The sequence below is a fragment of the Lepus europaeus genome, chromosome 10 (genome assembly GCF_033115175.1).
Source record: "Lepus europaeus isolate LE1 chromosome 10, mLepTim1.pri, whole genome shotgun sequence".
Classification (NCBI taxonomy): domain Eukaryota; kingdom Metazoa; phylum Chordata; class Mammalia; order Lagomorpha; family Leporidae; genus Lepus; species Lepus europaeus.
Window position 1 is genome coordinate 18,707,189 of NC_084836.1, and position 18,413 is coordinate 18,725,601.

At 37.2% G+C, this 18,413-nt stretch overlaps 1 protein-coding gene across 1 annotated transcript in view; it reads left to right on the forward strand.

Annotated features, from left to right (window-relative positions):
• NUP37 (nucleoporin 37) overlaps positions 1–18,413 on the forward strand; it is a 41,556-nt gene that overhangs the window by 5,474 nt on the left and 17,669 nt on the right. Inside the window, exons 3-5 of the mRNA XM_062203031.1 lie at positions 6,483–6,607; positions 9,417–9,489; positions 12,201–12,295. Of these exons, the coding sequence (XP_062059015.1) occupies positions 6,483–6,607; positions 9,417–9,489; positions 12,201–12,295 (293 nt within the window). The remainder of the gene's footprint in view (positions 1–6,482; positions 6,608–9,416; positions 9,490–12,200; positions 12,296–18,413) is intronic.

Sequence of the window (18,413 nt, forward strand, 5' to 3'; positions counted from 1 at the left end):
CATTAAATAGAAGATTTGGACTAGATGAACTCCACAGTCTCAAAACTGAGTGTCTGCATTTGGACTTAAATGGGTGTGGTGGGAGGACCTACCAGTTTCAAACCCTTAGAATATCCCTTCCATCGACCTGGCTTTGCCCCAACCTCAAATATTTGGAGCCTTGTATAATCATTTGTATTATAGCAAGTTTTCCGAAGTTTCTTAATTTCCTGCCTATACAATACCGCCTACACCCCAAACTAAGCCCAGAATAGCCTTCGTCTCTGCCTGTACCACACACATGCTCTGGCCTTTTAGTTGGCTCGGGGGCAAGCACTGCTGCCAGGAAAGAAGTTTGCAAGGTAAAACATAAAGCTCAGGCTACACAGTCCCTGCAATTTCTTTATCCCTATGACCACCCAATAATTCCACTTATTCTTTGCGTAACAGAGGACCTAATTGTCAACACTATTGTTACAGTAGCAAAATAATGTGTTCTCATATAAAAACCTCATTTTTAGAAGATTGACTTGTCAAGTGTGGAAAAACAGATGTAACCCAATATATGAAGTCAGCTATGATTAGGCTCCTAAACTTTAAAATTGCTTAGTGGTTGCTGCCTTGGCATATCTGGCTGTTAGCTGTACAGCTATTATACACCCAAATTATGAAATAATAAAATTTGACAGTGTTTTTCTTTCCTTGATGAGTATATTTCTATTTCCTTCTTTCGTTTATGGAACAATTTTTTGCTGTTAACTCTAAATTCACCTAAAATTTAAAGTTATTTTCAAAGGGTGAATTATAAAGAGAAAGACATGTATCTGTGAAATGACTTTACTAATTTCTCAAAGGCTATTCTGGAAAAATCAACACATCTACTTGAATTCAGTTATGAGTACACTTTGTAAAATTTGCATTTAGATTCAAGCTGAATGTATTCTTTGAACAAGTTTTCAGTTAATTCCTATTTTGATAGACATATGCAATCCATTAAATATGAAGTTTCACCTGTCGTGGATTTTTCCCCCAATGATATTTATAATCCTGTAAACTTTCGTAAAAGGTAACTATAGTTAAAACAGAGGCTTCTTGGGCATATTTGTTATGAAAAATTTTGCTATACTCTATACCCAGTTGCCTGTTGAGTTAAGTAGCAGAACAAGATTTATTTTTAAAATTATATTTTATATATATTTATACTTAAAATATATTTATATTCATAAATATATTTTATTATTTATGAAATTATATTTTATTATTATCAAAATATTTATAAGGTATAAGAAATAAAAGTAGATCCCTGTGTATATACTATTGAGCTTAAGATGGACGTTAAACTCTTGCTGTTGTATAACATTGTATTTATTAGATTCCTCCATTCCCAAGGGCATGTTATTTTTACTGCTAAATGGTATGATATAAATATACCTCAACGTATTTATCCAATATTGTTACATATATGGGCTACTTTTAGTTTTTTCTGTTGAAAATATCACCAGTATGTATACTTTTACCATGTTTTCTGCTTGTATTTTTGTGTACTCTGATTTTTCCCTTGCTGATGGTTTAGAAGTTTTACATGCTGCTTTTTTTAAGTGATTACCAAAGATTTTGGACATGCATATTTAGTGAAACAAAATCAAAATTAATATTTTTAACTTCTTCATGAAGGAGACAAGGACCTTTCCCATCTGAATTGTCACTCCCTCTGACTTACTGTCCAGTATTTTAGTTTTCTCATCTTTCTCTTTGTTTTATCCCACAAATTAGATAATACTATTTTTTGTGGCTAATATTTGCTTACATTTACCACCCACCTGTTTGCCTTTGAGTTCTTTACTCATTGCTGCTTATATATCAGGCATTTCTTCTGGGATCAATTTTCTTCACCTGAAAGCATATCCTATACCAGAAGAATTGCAAAGTTTTTCTTTGAAGGGCCACAGTAAGTATTTTAGCAGTTAAAGTCTCTGATATATGTTATTTTTTTTGTTTGCTTGCTTTTACTAATTCTTAATAAAAAGATTCTCAACTTATGGGCCATTATAAAATTTGGTCATGGGCCAGGTTTGGCCCACGAGCCCAAGTTTGCCAGCCAATGCTTTAGGAGATCCTTTAGTGAATCTTTATTGATGCTAACTCTTGGTTTTTTGTCTTTCTGAAAAGATTTTAATACAGCCAGTTTCCCAGAAGTCACTTTTATTGTGTCTATAATTCCAGTTATTTTCAGTCTTTTGAAGATCCCACTGTCGTCCTGCTTTCTGCCAAGAAGTCAATTGTTGGTCTACTCGTTCTTTCATCAGAAATCTTGGCTTTCTAGTTTCAGTTGCTAAGATATCTCCATCTGTGTGTGGGGGAGAGGCAAGTTTCTGAAGTTTCAGTACATTGTATCTAACTACAGATTTGTTTTTATTTTAGCTGCCCTGATTTATTGTCCCAAGTGTGGCTATTGATGGATCTCATCAAGTATGAAGAATCCTTTGCTGTTACCTTTTCAAATACTGCTTCTTTCCCCATTCCCTCCATTCTCTGCTGTGACCCAGATTAGATTTGTAGTTGAAATTCTTTGAAAGAGTTAGAGAGACAGAGACAGAGAGAGAGAGAGACAGAGCAAGTTTCCATCTGCTGGATCACTCCCCAGATGGCTGCAACCACCAGGGCCATGCCAGTCTGAGGCCCAGAGCCTGGAGCACCATCTAGGTCTCCCATGTGGGTGGCAGGGACCCAAACACTTGGGCCATCTTCTGCTGCTTTCCCAGGTGCATTAGCAGCAAGGTAGGTGAAAATGGAACACCCAGGACTTGAACCGGCACCCATATGGGATGCTGGCATGCTGGCATCGCACATGGTGGCTTAACCCGCTATGCCATTAACACCAGCCCCTTAGCAGTTTTTTAAAATATGTCTTCCAGCTGCATCTAAGCATCAATATTTTTATTTCAAATATGCTTTCTTCATCTCTAAAGGTTTGATTTCATTCTTTTGATTTTTTAATTGATAAATATTTATATGTGTTTACAGGGTACTGTGTGATGATTTGGTATACGTATGCAAGTTAGCTTGTGAATAAGGTAACTAACATGTCCAATACCTCCCATCATGTGTAATGGTGAGACATTATACCCTTTGAGTAGCATCTTCTCATTCACTATGCCCCATCCACCCTTTTCTGGTAACCCACTGTTCTACTGCATATTTCTGAGTTGAGTTTTACTCCCTGCACTTCGGAAAAATACACTAACTAGACTTTATAATAGTCACCATACTGTGGTAGATCTCAAAAATTTGTTTCTCCTTTCTAGCATACATTGTACTCTTTGACCAACATCTCCCCATCTCCGCCTCCACTTCTTTGTTTCTAGACACTACTGCTCTATATTCATGAGGTCAACTTTTTAGATTGCACATAGAAAAGGTTTTCAGAAACTTCATGGTGGATGTGTATTATTAGAGAAATAGTGTCTGGATTTCAAAAAAAAATTCTTTACCCAAGTAAACTTTTAAAAGAACTTTTTTGAAGTACCCTTGTATAAGTAAGATTTTGTCTTTCTGTGCCTAGCTTATTTCTCTTAGCATGATGTCCTTCCAGGTTCATCCATTTTTGTTGCCAATAAAAGGGCTGCCTTCATTTTCAGGCTGAATAATAATATTTCCTTATGAAAATATTAGAACATTTACTTTATCCATTTATCCATTGGTGAACACTTCAGTTAATACCATTTCTTGGCTGAGACTATGAGTCATGCATCGGTGAACAGGGTGGTACAGCTCTCAGTTCAACATACTGATTTCCGGTCTTTTGGCTATATATTCAGGAATGAGATTGCAGACTCAACCTTCAAATAGCTCTGATAATTTGCATTCCAACCAACAGAGTATAAGGGTTCCCTTTTCTCAGCCCTCTAACACTTATCCTTTCATCTTTTTATAATAGCCAATCTGACAGGTATAAGGCATTGTGGTTTTAATTTACACTTCCATAATAATCAGTGATACTGAGCATTTTTTTCACATATCCTTTGGTCACATGTATGTCTCGAGAAATGCCTGTTTGGGTCCTTTACCCATTTTCTGATTAGGTTATTATTTTCCTGGTATTGGTATGTTTTAATTCCTTAGACATTTTGACAGTTAATGCCATATCAGATGTACAGTTTGCAGATATTTTTATCCCATTCCATATAGGTTTTCTCTTCATTCTGTTATTGTACTGCATGGATGCATTCTAGTTTGGTGCTCTCCCATTTGTTTCTGCTGACTGTGCTTTTGGGTTCATATCCAAACCAGTAACAAAGCTTTCCCCTCTTCTTTCAGTAGTTTTGGCTTGAGGTCACACATACATCTAAAACTTTATGTTGAATTGATCTTTGTGTATGGTGTGAAATAAGGGTTCAATTTCACTCTGCACCTGGATATCCAGTTTTCCCATCACCATTTTTGAAGAATCTGTCCTTTCCTCATCGTATGTTTTTGATACCACTCTCAAAAATCAACTATCCATTAACTCATGGGCTTGTTTCTAGACTCTTTATCCTGTTCCGGTGGTCAATGTGTCTGTTTGCTACTCCTTTATTTCCTTGAAAACCTGTCTTCATTGTTTTTGTTCACGTTACTTCGTTTTTATGTGTGAGAGTACGTGTATTTAAGGTCACATTTAATTGAACTGTATCTATGGGAACTTTTTGAGGCCTGGTTAGGAGTAGTTAATCCATACAAAAATTCTGTCAGATACTTAAGACCACTACCAACATATACCACTTTAAATCAGTTCTTGTTATTTTCTGGATCACATAATTAATGTGAATTCAAACTAGTGCTTGCTAGTGATTGAGATTTCTTAACAGGTTTCCTTTTCTTTTCCTGGACTTTGCCCAGCCAAGTGTTTTGCATGGCAGTTTTTAATATTTGTTTTTGTTTTTGTTTTTTTTTTTCCTTGCTTCCCTGATGAGGGCCCTGGATCAAGGCATAAGTCTCTGATCTGGCATGGTTCCTTTTGCAGACACCAAACTATGTCTTATTTCCCTTGCAAACTGAAGCTTGAAACCATTAAATGTAGGCCAATGTTCTGAAAACAGCTGCATGCTCTGGTACTCATCTGTTTCTATGAATATGGATTTTTGTAGTAGGGTTGCTTTTCAGGTTATTGTCCACATTGCTTTAACTTTTTAACTTTTTTTTTTTTTGAGATTTATTATATTTATTTGAAAGAGTTAGAAAGAGAGGGAGAAATAAGGAGAGAGTTATATCTGCAGGTTTTCTGCCCAAATGGCCGCAATGGCCAGTCGGAAGCTAGGAGCCAGGAGCTTCTTCCAGGTTTCCCGTGTGAGTGCAGGGACCCAAGGATAAGGCCATCTGCTGCTCTCCCAGGTGCATTAGCAGGGAGCTGGATGGGAAGCAGCTGAGATGATATCTGGCCTCTATATGGGATACCAGCATCTCAGGTGGCAGATTTACTCTCTACACCACAATGCCAGGCCCACTTAACTTTTTTTTTTTTTTTTTTTTTTTTTTGGACAGGCAGAGTGGATAGTGAGAGAGAGAGACAGAGAGAAAGGTCTTCCTTTTGCCGTTGGTTCACCCTCCAGTGGCTGCCGCGGCCAGTGCACTGCGGCCCGCGCACCACGCTGATCCATAGGCAGGAGCCAGGTACTTATCCTGGTCTCCCATGGGGTGCAGGGCCCAAGGACTTGGGCCATCCTCCACTGCACTCCCTGGCACAGCAGAGAGCTGGCCTAGAAGAGGGACAACCGGGACAGAATCTGGCGCCCCGACCGGGACTAGAACCCGGTGTGCTGGCGCCGCAAGGCGGAGGATTAGCCTATTGAGCCACGGCGCCAGCCAGACCCACTTAACTTTTAAAATTCATTTCTTCCTCACTTTTTCATGAGGAGAATACAATTCATTTTAGTAACACTAAAATAGGAAAATAAGCTAACCTTATTAAGAATTTAAACCCAGATTTAATATCTAGGACTAAATCAACCAGATTGTCATTTGCATATTCACTGTTCAATAGACTAATAACAGATGAATTACACATATAGGAACATACATACTACATGAAAATTGTTGACACTTATAACTTTGAAATCATAACATGCCTCCGTCTCTTCAGCATAATCAAAACTTCATGTTTAGTGTGTACTTTTTGCATTATCAATTGGTAATCTGTATATGGTAATTCACTTACTTAGAATGTTCTGATTTTGAAAGCATTCCATTTACAATGATTTTGTTATGAAATATGTTTGCCGTTAGTAATAAAATGTCTCCTAAGATAAAAGTATAACATTCACTTTTTCGTTTTCATTGCCGAAGTTATTTCATAAAGCTTAGACAACTTTAAAGTTTTTCAATTCAATCACCTAGTTAAAACTCAGTATCTGATTTGCTTTTGAACTTTTCAAAAGCATGCACTTAGCCTCCTGATAAACTATTATAATGAAATTCAATGGTTGGTTGTTCTGATAACTTATTAAAACATTTACTATGTATGCTAGGAAGAAGAAGCAAACGTTGAAGGAATTCAGTATAAAACACTGCGGGCATTTTATCACGGAGTCAGGATCGATGGCATAGCTTGGAGCCCAGAGACTAGACTTGATTCATTACCTCCAGTGATCAAGTAAGTTTAAAAGCATCAAATACAATATTTATTAATGTTCTTTGATTGTGTTAAGTGATCTAAAGTCTTTGATCATAGGGCCTTTTTTCTTCCATTTTCTCCAATTCCATATATTAAATACTTTGACATTTGCTCTTAGTTACTAATGTAAGCTTATTATCTGAATTTTTGGTTTAAATTCTCAGCCATTGCAGTACTGCCTTAGCCATGTGTTTGATCCAAACTGCAGAGCTCCTTACCTGATTCACTTGAATCATTTGAAGTTTTAACAAATTCTTCACTGACTTTAACAAGTTAATTATTGCATGTACAACTCTGATAAATAACTAAATTTGATTAAGTCATTAATGAGCCTTTTTGACCCCTACATAGACCAAAGACACATTTTCATGTTTGACAGTACATAAATCTGTACTTGTACTCCTCTGCCTTCAGTCTTGTGGAAGCTTTTTTTTTTTTTTTTTTTTTTTTCAAAGATCCATTTATTTGAAAGTCAGAGTTACACAGAGAGAGAGAGGAGAGAGGTCTTCCATCCGATGGTTTACTCCCCAGTTGGCCACAACGGCCGGAGCTGTACCGATCCAAAGCCAGAAGCCAGGAGCTTCTTCCGAGTCTCCCACACGGGCGCAGGGGCCCAAGGACTTGGGCCATCTTCCACTGCTTTTCCAGGCGTAGCAGAGAGCTGGATCGGAAGTGGAGCAGCCGGGTCTTGAACCGGTGGCCATATGGGATGCTAGCGCTTCAGGCCAGGGCGTTAACACACTGCTCCACAGCCCCAGCCCCTTTTGAAAGCATTTAAAATGAATGATTGCCTTTGAGAAAAACTTTAATAATGGCTGCCAAGCTCTTCTTTAACAGGGCAAGAAAATGTTAGGTTACTAAAGTTTATTGCAAAACACTAGCCTTGCTTCCTGCAAATGTCCATTCTGAAAGGTACTTCTTTTTTAGGTAAGTAATACTTGGCAAAGATGTTACCTATTACTGAGCTAACTTTTTTTTAATGGATAGAATGCACACAAAAAATTCAAAACTCTGAAATGTACAGTTGGATCAGTTGTGACAAATGCATTCACTTGTATAAGCTATACCCTATTAATTCACAGCCTTTCTCTAACCCCTGAAAGCTTTTTCTTCCCAGTTAATCCCTACACCCAACCCCTATTGAAGCAACTATTGACCTGATTGATCTTTTACCAGAAATTAGTTTTGCATATTCTAGAACTTTAATGTTTTTGAGAGTTACCTTTGTTGTTGTATATACCAGTGTTTCATTCCTTTTTATTTTTTTAATAAAAACACAGCTTCTGTGTTTATTCACTTCTAAATGGATAGCAGGGCAGGTGTCAGGCTTAGCTATCATGACTAAAACTGCTGCAAACATCCCTTTATACAACTCTTGGTAAATATATTTTTATTTTTCTTACAAGTAGAAGTGCCAAGTCACAGGTAGATATATATTTACATTTTAACAAAGTGCCAATTTCTAAAGTGGTTCTGTCATTTTCTGTTCCCACAATAATGTAAAGATATTCAAGTTGCTCTCCCTACTGTCTAATTTTTATTATTCTCAGTCTTCTTTAATTGTAGCTATTCTAATTGACACATCTCCTGACAACTAATAAAGTTGAGCACTTTTTCTGAGTTTCCTCTGTAAGGTGGTTTTGCCTACAAAGGTGTGAAACTCTTTTTTTCTTCCTTGAAGATTTTACAGATTTTAACTAGTTAACTTAATTTTGACTAATCTACACAACAGCTTTTGTCATACCCATATGACATTCCCAACAGCTGGTGTGCTGTTCATTTCCCTTTATGTTGAAGTAAGTGTTCACAGTATCTGGAACTAAACAAGAGCAAGTCTCTGCACGCCTATCAGAGTTTGAAAGCAGTAGAAACAGCCTTCTTCCCTTGGTTTTGAGTTGTTCTGTGATGTTTCCTTTGACCTAGATAGTCTACCGTTATATTCTAGAGTCCTCTCATTGCTTGGTGCTTGTATTCCTGTCCTTTTAATAAATGTACTGTTTCATCATTTGGCGGGTGGGGGCAATATGTTCATTCTTGTTTTATGGTAAGCTGTCTCAAATCCTTTTTGGAACTATATAAATATAAATAATAAATTTGGAAAACATTAACCAGCCATTAATTTTAAAGACATTATTTTTAGAGCAAGCTGACAGCAAAAATGTTTTCAGATAAATTATATATTTTATTATAAAAGTAATGCATGTTTGATATGTATAATTTAGAAAGTACAGAAATATAAAAGGAAAAGAACCTGTACATATGGTACCTTTTATTCATTTTTTAATACAGAATTGTGGTTAAATTTTAAGAACTTCACATTTTTCTTGGTATTACAAAATAAATATTTTATTTATACATACTGATCCATCAAGATGACTAAGGTGTAACTTAGCATCAATCATAACCATCATTAACTTTTATCTTAACATTTAGAAAGAAGCCCTTCCTGGTGGTTTATCTTCGACATTGTAGTTTAAGTTTTATTCTCTATCCCTGCTTTTCTACTCTTTATTCATCTGGACTTTCTTTTCTTTCACAACTGCTGGGAAGTGAATTGCTTATGTTACTTAAGTTCTCTGAGGGCTTTTGGTTTTATTAAAGGAGGACTTAAATGCTCTTAAAGCAGCAAAGATTTAGAGAAATGGAGCAACATAGGCCTTCAAGTGCTGATTTATTATAAAATTCTATACTTTCATTATTAAAGAGACAAATCCAGAATATACTCACAGTTCTTGTGTTCTCACTTCAGAGGCTAGAAATGCATTTATTATTGGTTTTTTGATTCCAGATTGTGTACTTCAGCTGCTGATATGAAAATCAGAGTATTTGTTTCAGATCTTCAAGATAAAAATGAATATATGGTATGTTAACAGGGAGTATTCACAAGTCTATGGAGTTTATTATTTTTTGCTTTATAAATTTGGTTTAACTCAAAATGACATGGTGATCTTTAAAGTGTATAATTTAGCATCTCATTTATCATAGGCTATACTGACTGTATTTTTTTTTGAAGGTTTATTTTATTTGAAAGGCAGAGTCAGAGAGAAAAGAGCTCTCCCATCCACTGGTTCATTCCCTAAATGGCCACAATGGCTGCAGCTGGGCAGATCCAAAGCTAGGAATCAGGAGCTTCCTCCAGGTCCCCCATATGAGGCAAGGGGCCCAAGGACTTGGGCCATCTTCTACTGCTTTCCCAGGCCATAGCAAAGAACTGGATCAGAAGTGGAGTAGCCGGGACTCAAACCGGCACCCACATGGGATGCCAGTAATACAGGCGGTGACTTTACCTGATGTGCCACAGCGCCAGCTCCACTGACTGTATTCTTAGTAATCATACAACTACATTCTTAGTAATGACCGTACATTATAAATCTTATATCACTTATTAATAAAATATTAGGAACAACTTTTAAAAGAATTAGACATTCACAGTTGGGTATGGTAGACTTAAAAAGACATGAACACATGAGAAGTAATATTTGAACTTCAAGGGAACAAATGATCATAGCACAGGCAAGATTACAAAGTGTTTAAGAGCACAGATACAGGAGCCAGGTCTCTACTTAAAGCCCAGCTCTACCTTTTGGTAATGATGTGACCTTGGTCACATAACCTAATCTTTTTGCACTAATTTCCTTATGTATAAAATAAAATTTCCTCATGTATAAAAAAATGTAGAGAATGTATAATATATAATTGTAGCATCTGCCTCATGATTTATGAGCATCAGATGAGCCAATTCATATATGTTCTTTCTATTCATATGATAAATAATCCCTAGATAGAAACTGTATCATATTTTCTTTTAGAATGTATTGCCGGGGCTGGTGCTGTGGCATAGCAGGTAAAGCCGCCAGTTGCAGTTCTGGAATCCCATATGGGCACCAGTTCAAGACCCGGCTGTTCCACTTCCAATCCAGCTCTCTGCTATGACCTGGGAAGGCAGTAGAGGATGGCCCAGGTCCTTGGGCCCTTGCACCAACATGGGAGACCTGGAAGAAACCCCTGGTCCTGGCTTCAGATTAGCGTAGCTCCGACCATCGTGGCCATCTGTGGAGTGAACCAGCCGATAGAAGACCTCTCTCTCTCTCTCTCTCTCTCTCTCTCTCTGTTAACTCTGACTTTCAAGTAAATAAATAAATCTTTAAAAAAAAAAGAAAGAAAATAGCCATGAACTGTATATCCTGGGCTTAATATAGTATGCTTATTGACTAATTTAAAGTTACACCATGAATAACTGAACATAAAAATGGCACATAAAATTTGACCCAACAGAAGTTAATATGCTTACTATAATAGACAAACATTTAACGTTCATTTAGTTTGTCTTTTTTTAAGACTTATTTATTTATTTATTTATTTATTTGAAAGGCAGGGCAACAAAGAGAGGCGGGGAGAGACAAAGAGAGAGATCTTCCATCTGCTGGTTACTCCCCAAATGGCTGCAACAGCTAGGTCTGGGCCAGGCTAAGGCCAACAGCCAGGAACTCTATCCTGGTTTTCCAAATGAGTGGCAAGGGCGCAAGCAATTGGACCACCTTCCACTGCCTTCCTCGGTGCATTGTAGGAAGCTGGATGGGAAGCAGAGTAGCCTGGACTGAAATCTGCACTCTTCTATGGGAGGCTGGCCTTACAAGCTTACAAGCAGTTGCTTAACCTACTGCTCCACAGTGCTGGCACCTACTCTGACTTTTAGACTGTACTGAAGCTTTAGAGGACCTGGGTTTGTTAACATTTCACAGGAGTATTTGAACCAAATCTTTTTTTGATAATACATTTTAACATAGAAATACCAAATGTGATCACTTTATTAACCTTAGAACTGAGATCAGATTTGAGTTTTTGAAATAAAAGAGGAAAGAAGAAAAGACATCCATTAAAATATTTAAATATCAAAAAAAGTTACTGTTAAAAATATTTAAATATCTGCCAGGCCTACTATGGAATTCAGCTATAAAGATTTAGACAAGTTGAACCTTGCCTGCTCACAGACCTCCACCTTGCAACTTCTCATTTGTTCCTGGTACGGCCAGAGGAGGATTTCTCTGTTGACTGTGACTATGGACTTAGAATGCTAGCTGTCTCCAGTGCCAGCAATCACAGTGAGCAAGTGAATAAACATTTTAGAAGGTGAAGTCCATACCATGTGTGTCTGTTATGTAGTAATAAGTTTGCAAAGCAGCAGATGTAAGGTAAGAAGCCTAGAAAAACTTATCATAGCATCCCTAAAAGTTTTTCTAGCTTTAACTTTTACTCAGGCTTTATATAACAAACCAGAAAGGAGGTGATATGAGGACAGGTGCAATAAAGTATGTTTTTGTAAGAAATGAATGCTAGAAAAGAAGGACTTAGCTAATAGCAGTGTGTTGAATGATCAACCTCTTTCCAAGATAAACCTAGAAAACCCAGTGTGTAAATCATAGTTTAAAAATAGCAGATAGCCTAAGAAGTATTTATAGAAAAGAGAAGTATACCATGAAAGCTTTTAAGGCAGTGAAGTAAAAATATTAGGTAGGAATATTGTAGATCATTTTCCTGTTTTATTAGTTTTTTTTTTCCCCTCCTCTGTCAGGTTTTAGAGGGCCATTCAGATTTCATTAATGATTTGGTATTTGATCCCAAAGAAGGCCAAGAAATCGCAAGTGTAAGTGATGATCATACCTGCAGGTATGTTGCTTATGCTATAACATTTTTGAGTTTTTATTTTATTGTAATGTGAATTACATTTTAAAAATTAGAGGAAAATGTAACTTTCATGTAAACTCCACAACATTATGAAAGGAACATACTTTATTTAAATTGTAGGTGTAGCACAAACATGAGTTTCAAAACCAGGGAATTGAGTTCTTATCCCACTGGATGGAAACTTCCCTTGCTGATTCATGATTATCTCTCTGCCTCTTATTTTAGATTTATACATTTATAAAATCAAAATATGAGAGTACTTCAAAAAGTTTGTGGGAAAGTTGTACATCTCCTCCCTCTCTTTTTCCATTCTTATATTTAACAGGGATCACTTTTCAGTTAAAATTTAAAGTTGAATTTAAAAATGAGTTTATTTTGGAGCAAATATTTTTGAAATCCATGCATGGTTTTTTTCATAATATTCCTTTTCCACAAACTCTTTGAAGACCCCTTGAATATATGTGTTCAGAATTTCCAGTATTGGACAGATCCACAGGATAATAAGAAGCAGTTGCCATACTGTGAAATTCCTGCAAATTCTGTAAGGTAAGTTAGGGGTTAACAGTGAACTGTGAATCTGATGTACTACATAACACTCATGGAAAGTTGAGTATTTTGACAAATTCAAAAGTCTCTCAATAAGGTTTTCTGTAGATATGGTATATTGCAATATCATGTTCTTCCATTCCACTGTGTACCATTTTAATAGTTCCTAAAGCTGGTTCTTATCCCAAGTAGACCAAGCTGAGGCACGAGAGTAGGAAGGAGTGAAATGAGTAAGTCAGTCAGTAGAGGTATGTCCTTGCTTTGTTTGCTTCAACAATACTGTGAGCAGCAGCACCAATGCACTGCCTGCTGTTTCACATAGTTTTGATGTCTTAAAAGTAAGTCAAAATAACCAGTAGTTATTAACACTATATACAGTTAATAAAATGATTAAGTATGTATCACATTAGAAGTAAAGCTGCCAGCAACTGTTTCAAAATTTTTAATCTTGCTATAACTCAACTTTTTCCAGTTATAGCATCAGGCCATTATTGATGTGCTGCCTTTTAAAATTTTCATGTCAGAGACATGAAAAATTTATGTGACTTTAAGATCCCAGGGTCTCAAGTATTACAAAAGTAAGTGTATATGGAGATCTGAAAAGTAAATGGGACCATTTTTTAAGGTAAAAATTAGATCACTAGAAATAAATAGTGGCATTTCAGAACTAAAACATGGAGATTCCTAATCACAAGTATGTGAAATAATGAAACCTGAAAGGTGGGACTTGAGTATCAAGTATCTTTATAAGCTGAGAAATAGCCTTGGAATAGTGAACAACAAATAAAGGGACCCATGATTGCACTCAGTGGTCTATGAATCTTTTCGTAAACTAAGAAAATGCTCAAAACATTCTGGGAACTAGTAGAAGGTTCCAAACTATCTATTTTACCAATTTTAATAATCTGTTTCTGTTATTTTATAAAAGAAAGGGCATAATTACTTTAAAAAGTAAGAAAGCCTTAACCTTAGAGGAAGTCCTTTTATTTAAATGAATTTAACATTTTTAAAAACTCACTGCCTGGCCCCTAAGGGTCTGATTTCACTAGACCCTAAGTAACAGTATGATTGCTTAGCAGACAGTCTTTCTCTATTCCCTCTCCCATCAAAGGAGAAGATTTTCCCACCCATTGGGCATAGCTTTGTAAGTTATTTAGGCCAGGGTAATGTTAGCAAGTGTGACACAAACAGAAGTTTTAAATGTTTTACCTGGTTTGACGTGACCTCTTGTGCTCTGTCATTTGCTAAGGTGAACATGTCCTAGATAACTACCAGTCCCAGAATGAGAAACACATGGAGCCGATATGGACTGGACCCATCTGGCATCACGTTACAAAGCTTTCCAGAGCCATATGAGCAAGAAGCCGCTGAGATTCTGAGGATGACATACAACATCATTATAGCATTAGCTGGAAAGCTAAATTTAGAATTCATCACCTTAGCTCTCCAACCAGAAGTGAAAAATAATTCTGATTGACTATCAGAGCCCAATGTCTTATGCCAAAAGCTAAGCAAAATAGACAAAATTAAAACACACACACAGAATATACAAATACATTAAAAAAGTATAAAGTAATGAATAATAGTGAATATGATATACTGTCATAGGAATAAAGGAAAGAGGGAATTAGGGGATGGACTACAATAAAAACACATTTTAATACAACCTTCTTTAGTAATTTAAAGGATAGAATTACCAAGCTATAAATGAAGGTACCAGCCAAATGATAACTGTGCAGTTTGGGCAGAGGAAAGAGACATTTACACCATGACACCTGTTCAATAAATCTGTGTCAACAATAAACTAAATCTCTGCTGGTGGTAAGGATACATTAGTATCTTCCTGTGATCCTAGTCACAGTCAAAGCCTAACTCACCTTGGGAATAGATTTATATGATGGTGGTAACAAACTTGTTAAAAGAAATTGCTGAATAGAATAACTAGATAGAAGGCCAGTAAGGAAAGAGAGAACTTGAACATTATAAAACAACTAAACTTAATAGACAATAGATAAAACACTCAAAAACTTCCAACATTGGAACAATATATATTTTCAAATGTACATGGAACATTTTCCAGAATAAACTTTGTTATGCCGCATAACATATCTTAATAAATTTAGAAGAACTGAAATCATACAAAGTATCTTAGACTACAAAGAAATGAAACTAGAAATCAGTAACAGTAGGAGTACTGGAACATCTACAGATAGTGAGGAATTAAATGTTGTACTCTCAGCTCCTAGCTTAAAACCCTAGCTGTGTAACTTACCAGCTGGGTAAACCTGGGCAAGCTAGTTAACCTCTACAGGCTTTAATTTCCTTCTTGGTAAAAGCAGCTATTAATAGGACCCATTTCATTGCATGATGCAGGGGTTTAATGGCAATTACATGTAAATAATTTAGCACATGTTGAGAACTCTACAATACTAGTTATTTTTGGAAAGGTTTTCTCTAATAAAACTTTTTTTTTATTTTTTATTTTTTTTTTTGACAGGCAGAGTTAGAGAGAGAGACAGAGAAAAAGGTCTTCCTTTTTTCCGTTGGTTCACCCCCTAAATGGCCGCTACGGCCGGTGTGCTGCGCTGATCCAAAGCCAGGAGCCAGGTGTTTCCTCCTGGTCTCCTATGCGGGTGCAGGGCCCAAGCACTTGGGCCATCCTCCACTGCCTTCCCGGGCCACAGCAGAGAGCTGGACTGGAAGAGGAGCAACCGGGACAGAACTGGTGCCCCAACCGGGACTAGAACCCGGTGTGCCGGCGCCACAGGCGGAGAATTAGCCAAGTGAGCCGCAGCACTACCCTCTAATAAAACATTTTATCAGATGAAAAAAAATGTATTCTCAGATATCCAATGAATCAAACAAGAAATCACAAAGGAAATTATAAAATGTTGTGTAATGAGTGAGAACAACAGAAGAAAGACTTCAGATCAATAACCTAACTAACTTTAAAACTTAAGGAACTTAAAAAAAAAAATGAAATCAAAAGATACAAGAAGGAAACTAGTAATACATTAGAAGGTAAACAAAATAGAGACTACAAAACAAAAGAGTGACTCAAAACCAAAAGTTGTTTGTTTCTTTTTTTTTTTTTTTTTTTTGACAGGCAGAGTGGACAGTGAGAGAGACAGGGACAAAGGTCTTCCTTTACCATTGGTTTACCCTCCAGTGGCCGCTGCAGCCAGCGCACTGCACTGATCCGAAGGCAGGAGCCAGGTGCTTCTCCTGGTCTCCCATGCATGTGCAGGGCCCAAGGACTTGGTTCATCCTCCACCGCACTCCCGGGCCACAGCAGAGAGCTGGATGGAAGAGGGGCAACCGGGACAGAATCCGGCACCCCATCCAGGACTAGAACCCAGTATGCTGGTGCCGCAGGCGGAGGATTAGCCTATTGAGCCACGGCACCGGCCTGTTTCTTGAAAAGATCAACAAAATTCACAAGCCTTTAGGGTGGGGAATGCTTTTTCTGCCAAGGGCCATTGGATATTTATTTGTTTGTTTTTAAAGATTTATTTCTTTATTTATTTATTTGAAAGGCACAGTTACAGAGAGGCAAAGGCAGAGAAAGAGGTCTTCCATCCGCTGGTTCATTCCCCAGATGACTGCAACAGCCAGAGCTGCACCAATCCAAAGCCAGGAGCCAGGAGCTTCTTCCAGGTCTCCCACACAGATGCAGGGGCCCAAGACTTGGGCCATTGTCTACTGCTTTCCCAAGCCATAGCAGAGAGCTGGATCAGAAGTGGAGCAGCTGGAACTCAAACCTGTGCCCATATGGGATGCCAGCACTGCAGGCAGCGGCTTTACCCACTAGGCCACAGCACCAACCCCATTTGGATATTTATAATATTCATGGACCATACAAAATTATCAGCTTAAAAATTAGCCTGCTATAGATTTATTGAATTTTAAGTCCCAGCCACAGTTGCCTTGGCAGGGCCAAACCAAGTGATTTCACAGGCCTTATATGGCCAACAAGCCATATACTTGTACTCCACCCCTGCTAGCTAACCAAATAACTTCACAAGCCAATGTACCCCTCCCCTGGTAGCTAACCACACAAAAAGACTACTCCAAATAGTAAGATCAGAAAAAAGAGAGGACATTACTACCAACCTTACAGAAATTAGGAAGATTCTAAAAGAATGCTATGAATAATTATGTGCCAACAAAGTAGATTATCTAAATGAAATGGATGGATTTCTAGAAACACAAAATTGACTCAAGAAGAAAAATATGAATAGAACCTGTAACATAAAGAAATTGAATCAGCAATCAAAAGACTCCCATGTAGAAAAATCCAGGGCAAAATGCTTTCCTAGTGAAATTCACAGCATTTAAAGAATTAATCACCAACCTTTTTCAAACATTTTGAAAAACATAGAATAGGAAGAAACGCTTTCTTACTCATTCTTTGAGTGATGCCAGCATTAAACTGATAACAAAGCCCAATAAAAGTCACAGGTAAACTACAGGACAATATCCATTTTATGTCTAGGTGCAAAACTTTACAATGTCTTTCTTCTAAAATTAGAAAAACCTTAGAAGAAAACATAAGGGAAAACCTTCATAATCTTGGATTTGGTAATGGTTTCTGAAATATAAGACTAAAAACAAAAAAATAAATAGTACTTTATCAGAATTAAAACTTGGACATCAAAGGATAATGTCAAGAGGGTAAAAGACAACTCACAGATGCAGAGAAAATATTTGCCAGTCATGTATCTGATAAGAGTCTAATATCCAGAATGTATGAAAAACATAATTCAACATCAAAAAGACAGCTATATTTTAAAATGGGCAAAGGACTTCAGTAGATATTCAGAAGAAGATATACAAGTAGCCAACAAACATATGGAAAGATGCTGAATGTTATTACTCATTAAAGAAATATTCATCAAAATCACAATGAGACACTTCACACTCACTAGATTAACTGTAACCAATAAATTTAGAAAATAACAAGTTTTCAAGGGAGTTAAGATTCCATGTAGTTTTGTTGTTGTTGTTGTTTTGTTTTGTTTTTGAAAGAGTTATAGAGAGGAGAGGCAGAGAGAGAGAGGTCTTCCATCCAATGGTTCACTCCCCAATTGGCCACAACGGCCGGAGCTGCACTGATCTGAAGCCAGGAGCCAGGAGCTTCTTCCGGGTCTCCCACGTGGGTGCAGGGCCTCAGGGACTTGGGCCATCTTCTACTGCTTTCCCAGGCCATAGCAGAGAGCTGGATCAGAAGAGGAGTAGCCAGGATTAGAACCAGAGCCCATATGGGATGCTGGCACTCCAAGCCAGTGCATTAACCCTCTGCACCACAGCACTGGCTCCAAAGATTCCATGTAGTTTGTGTTATATAACCTGTGGAAGTTTTTAAGGAAATAGAGTTAGCAGTCTGTCAATCCCAGTACCATCTTTCTTAACATTCTGTAATACCTACTATATATATCCTTAAATGGAATTCATGGAAGACATAGCCTATCAAAATAAAAAACTGCAAAACAATGTGTTATAATACTTTAATTGTGTTATACTTTATAAAAGGAAAAGAGTTAGGGGGTGGCAC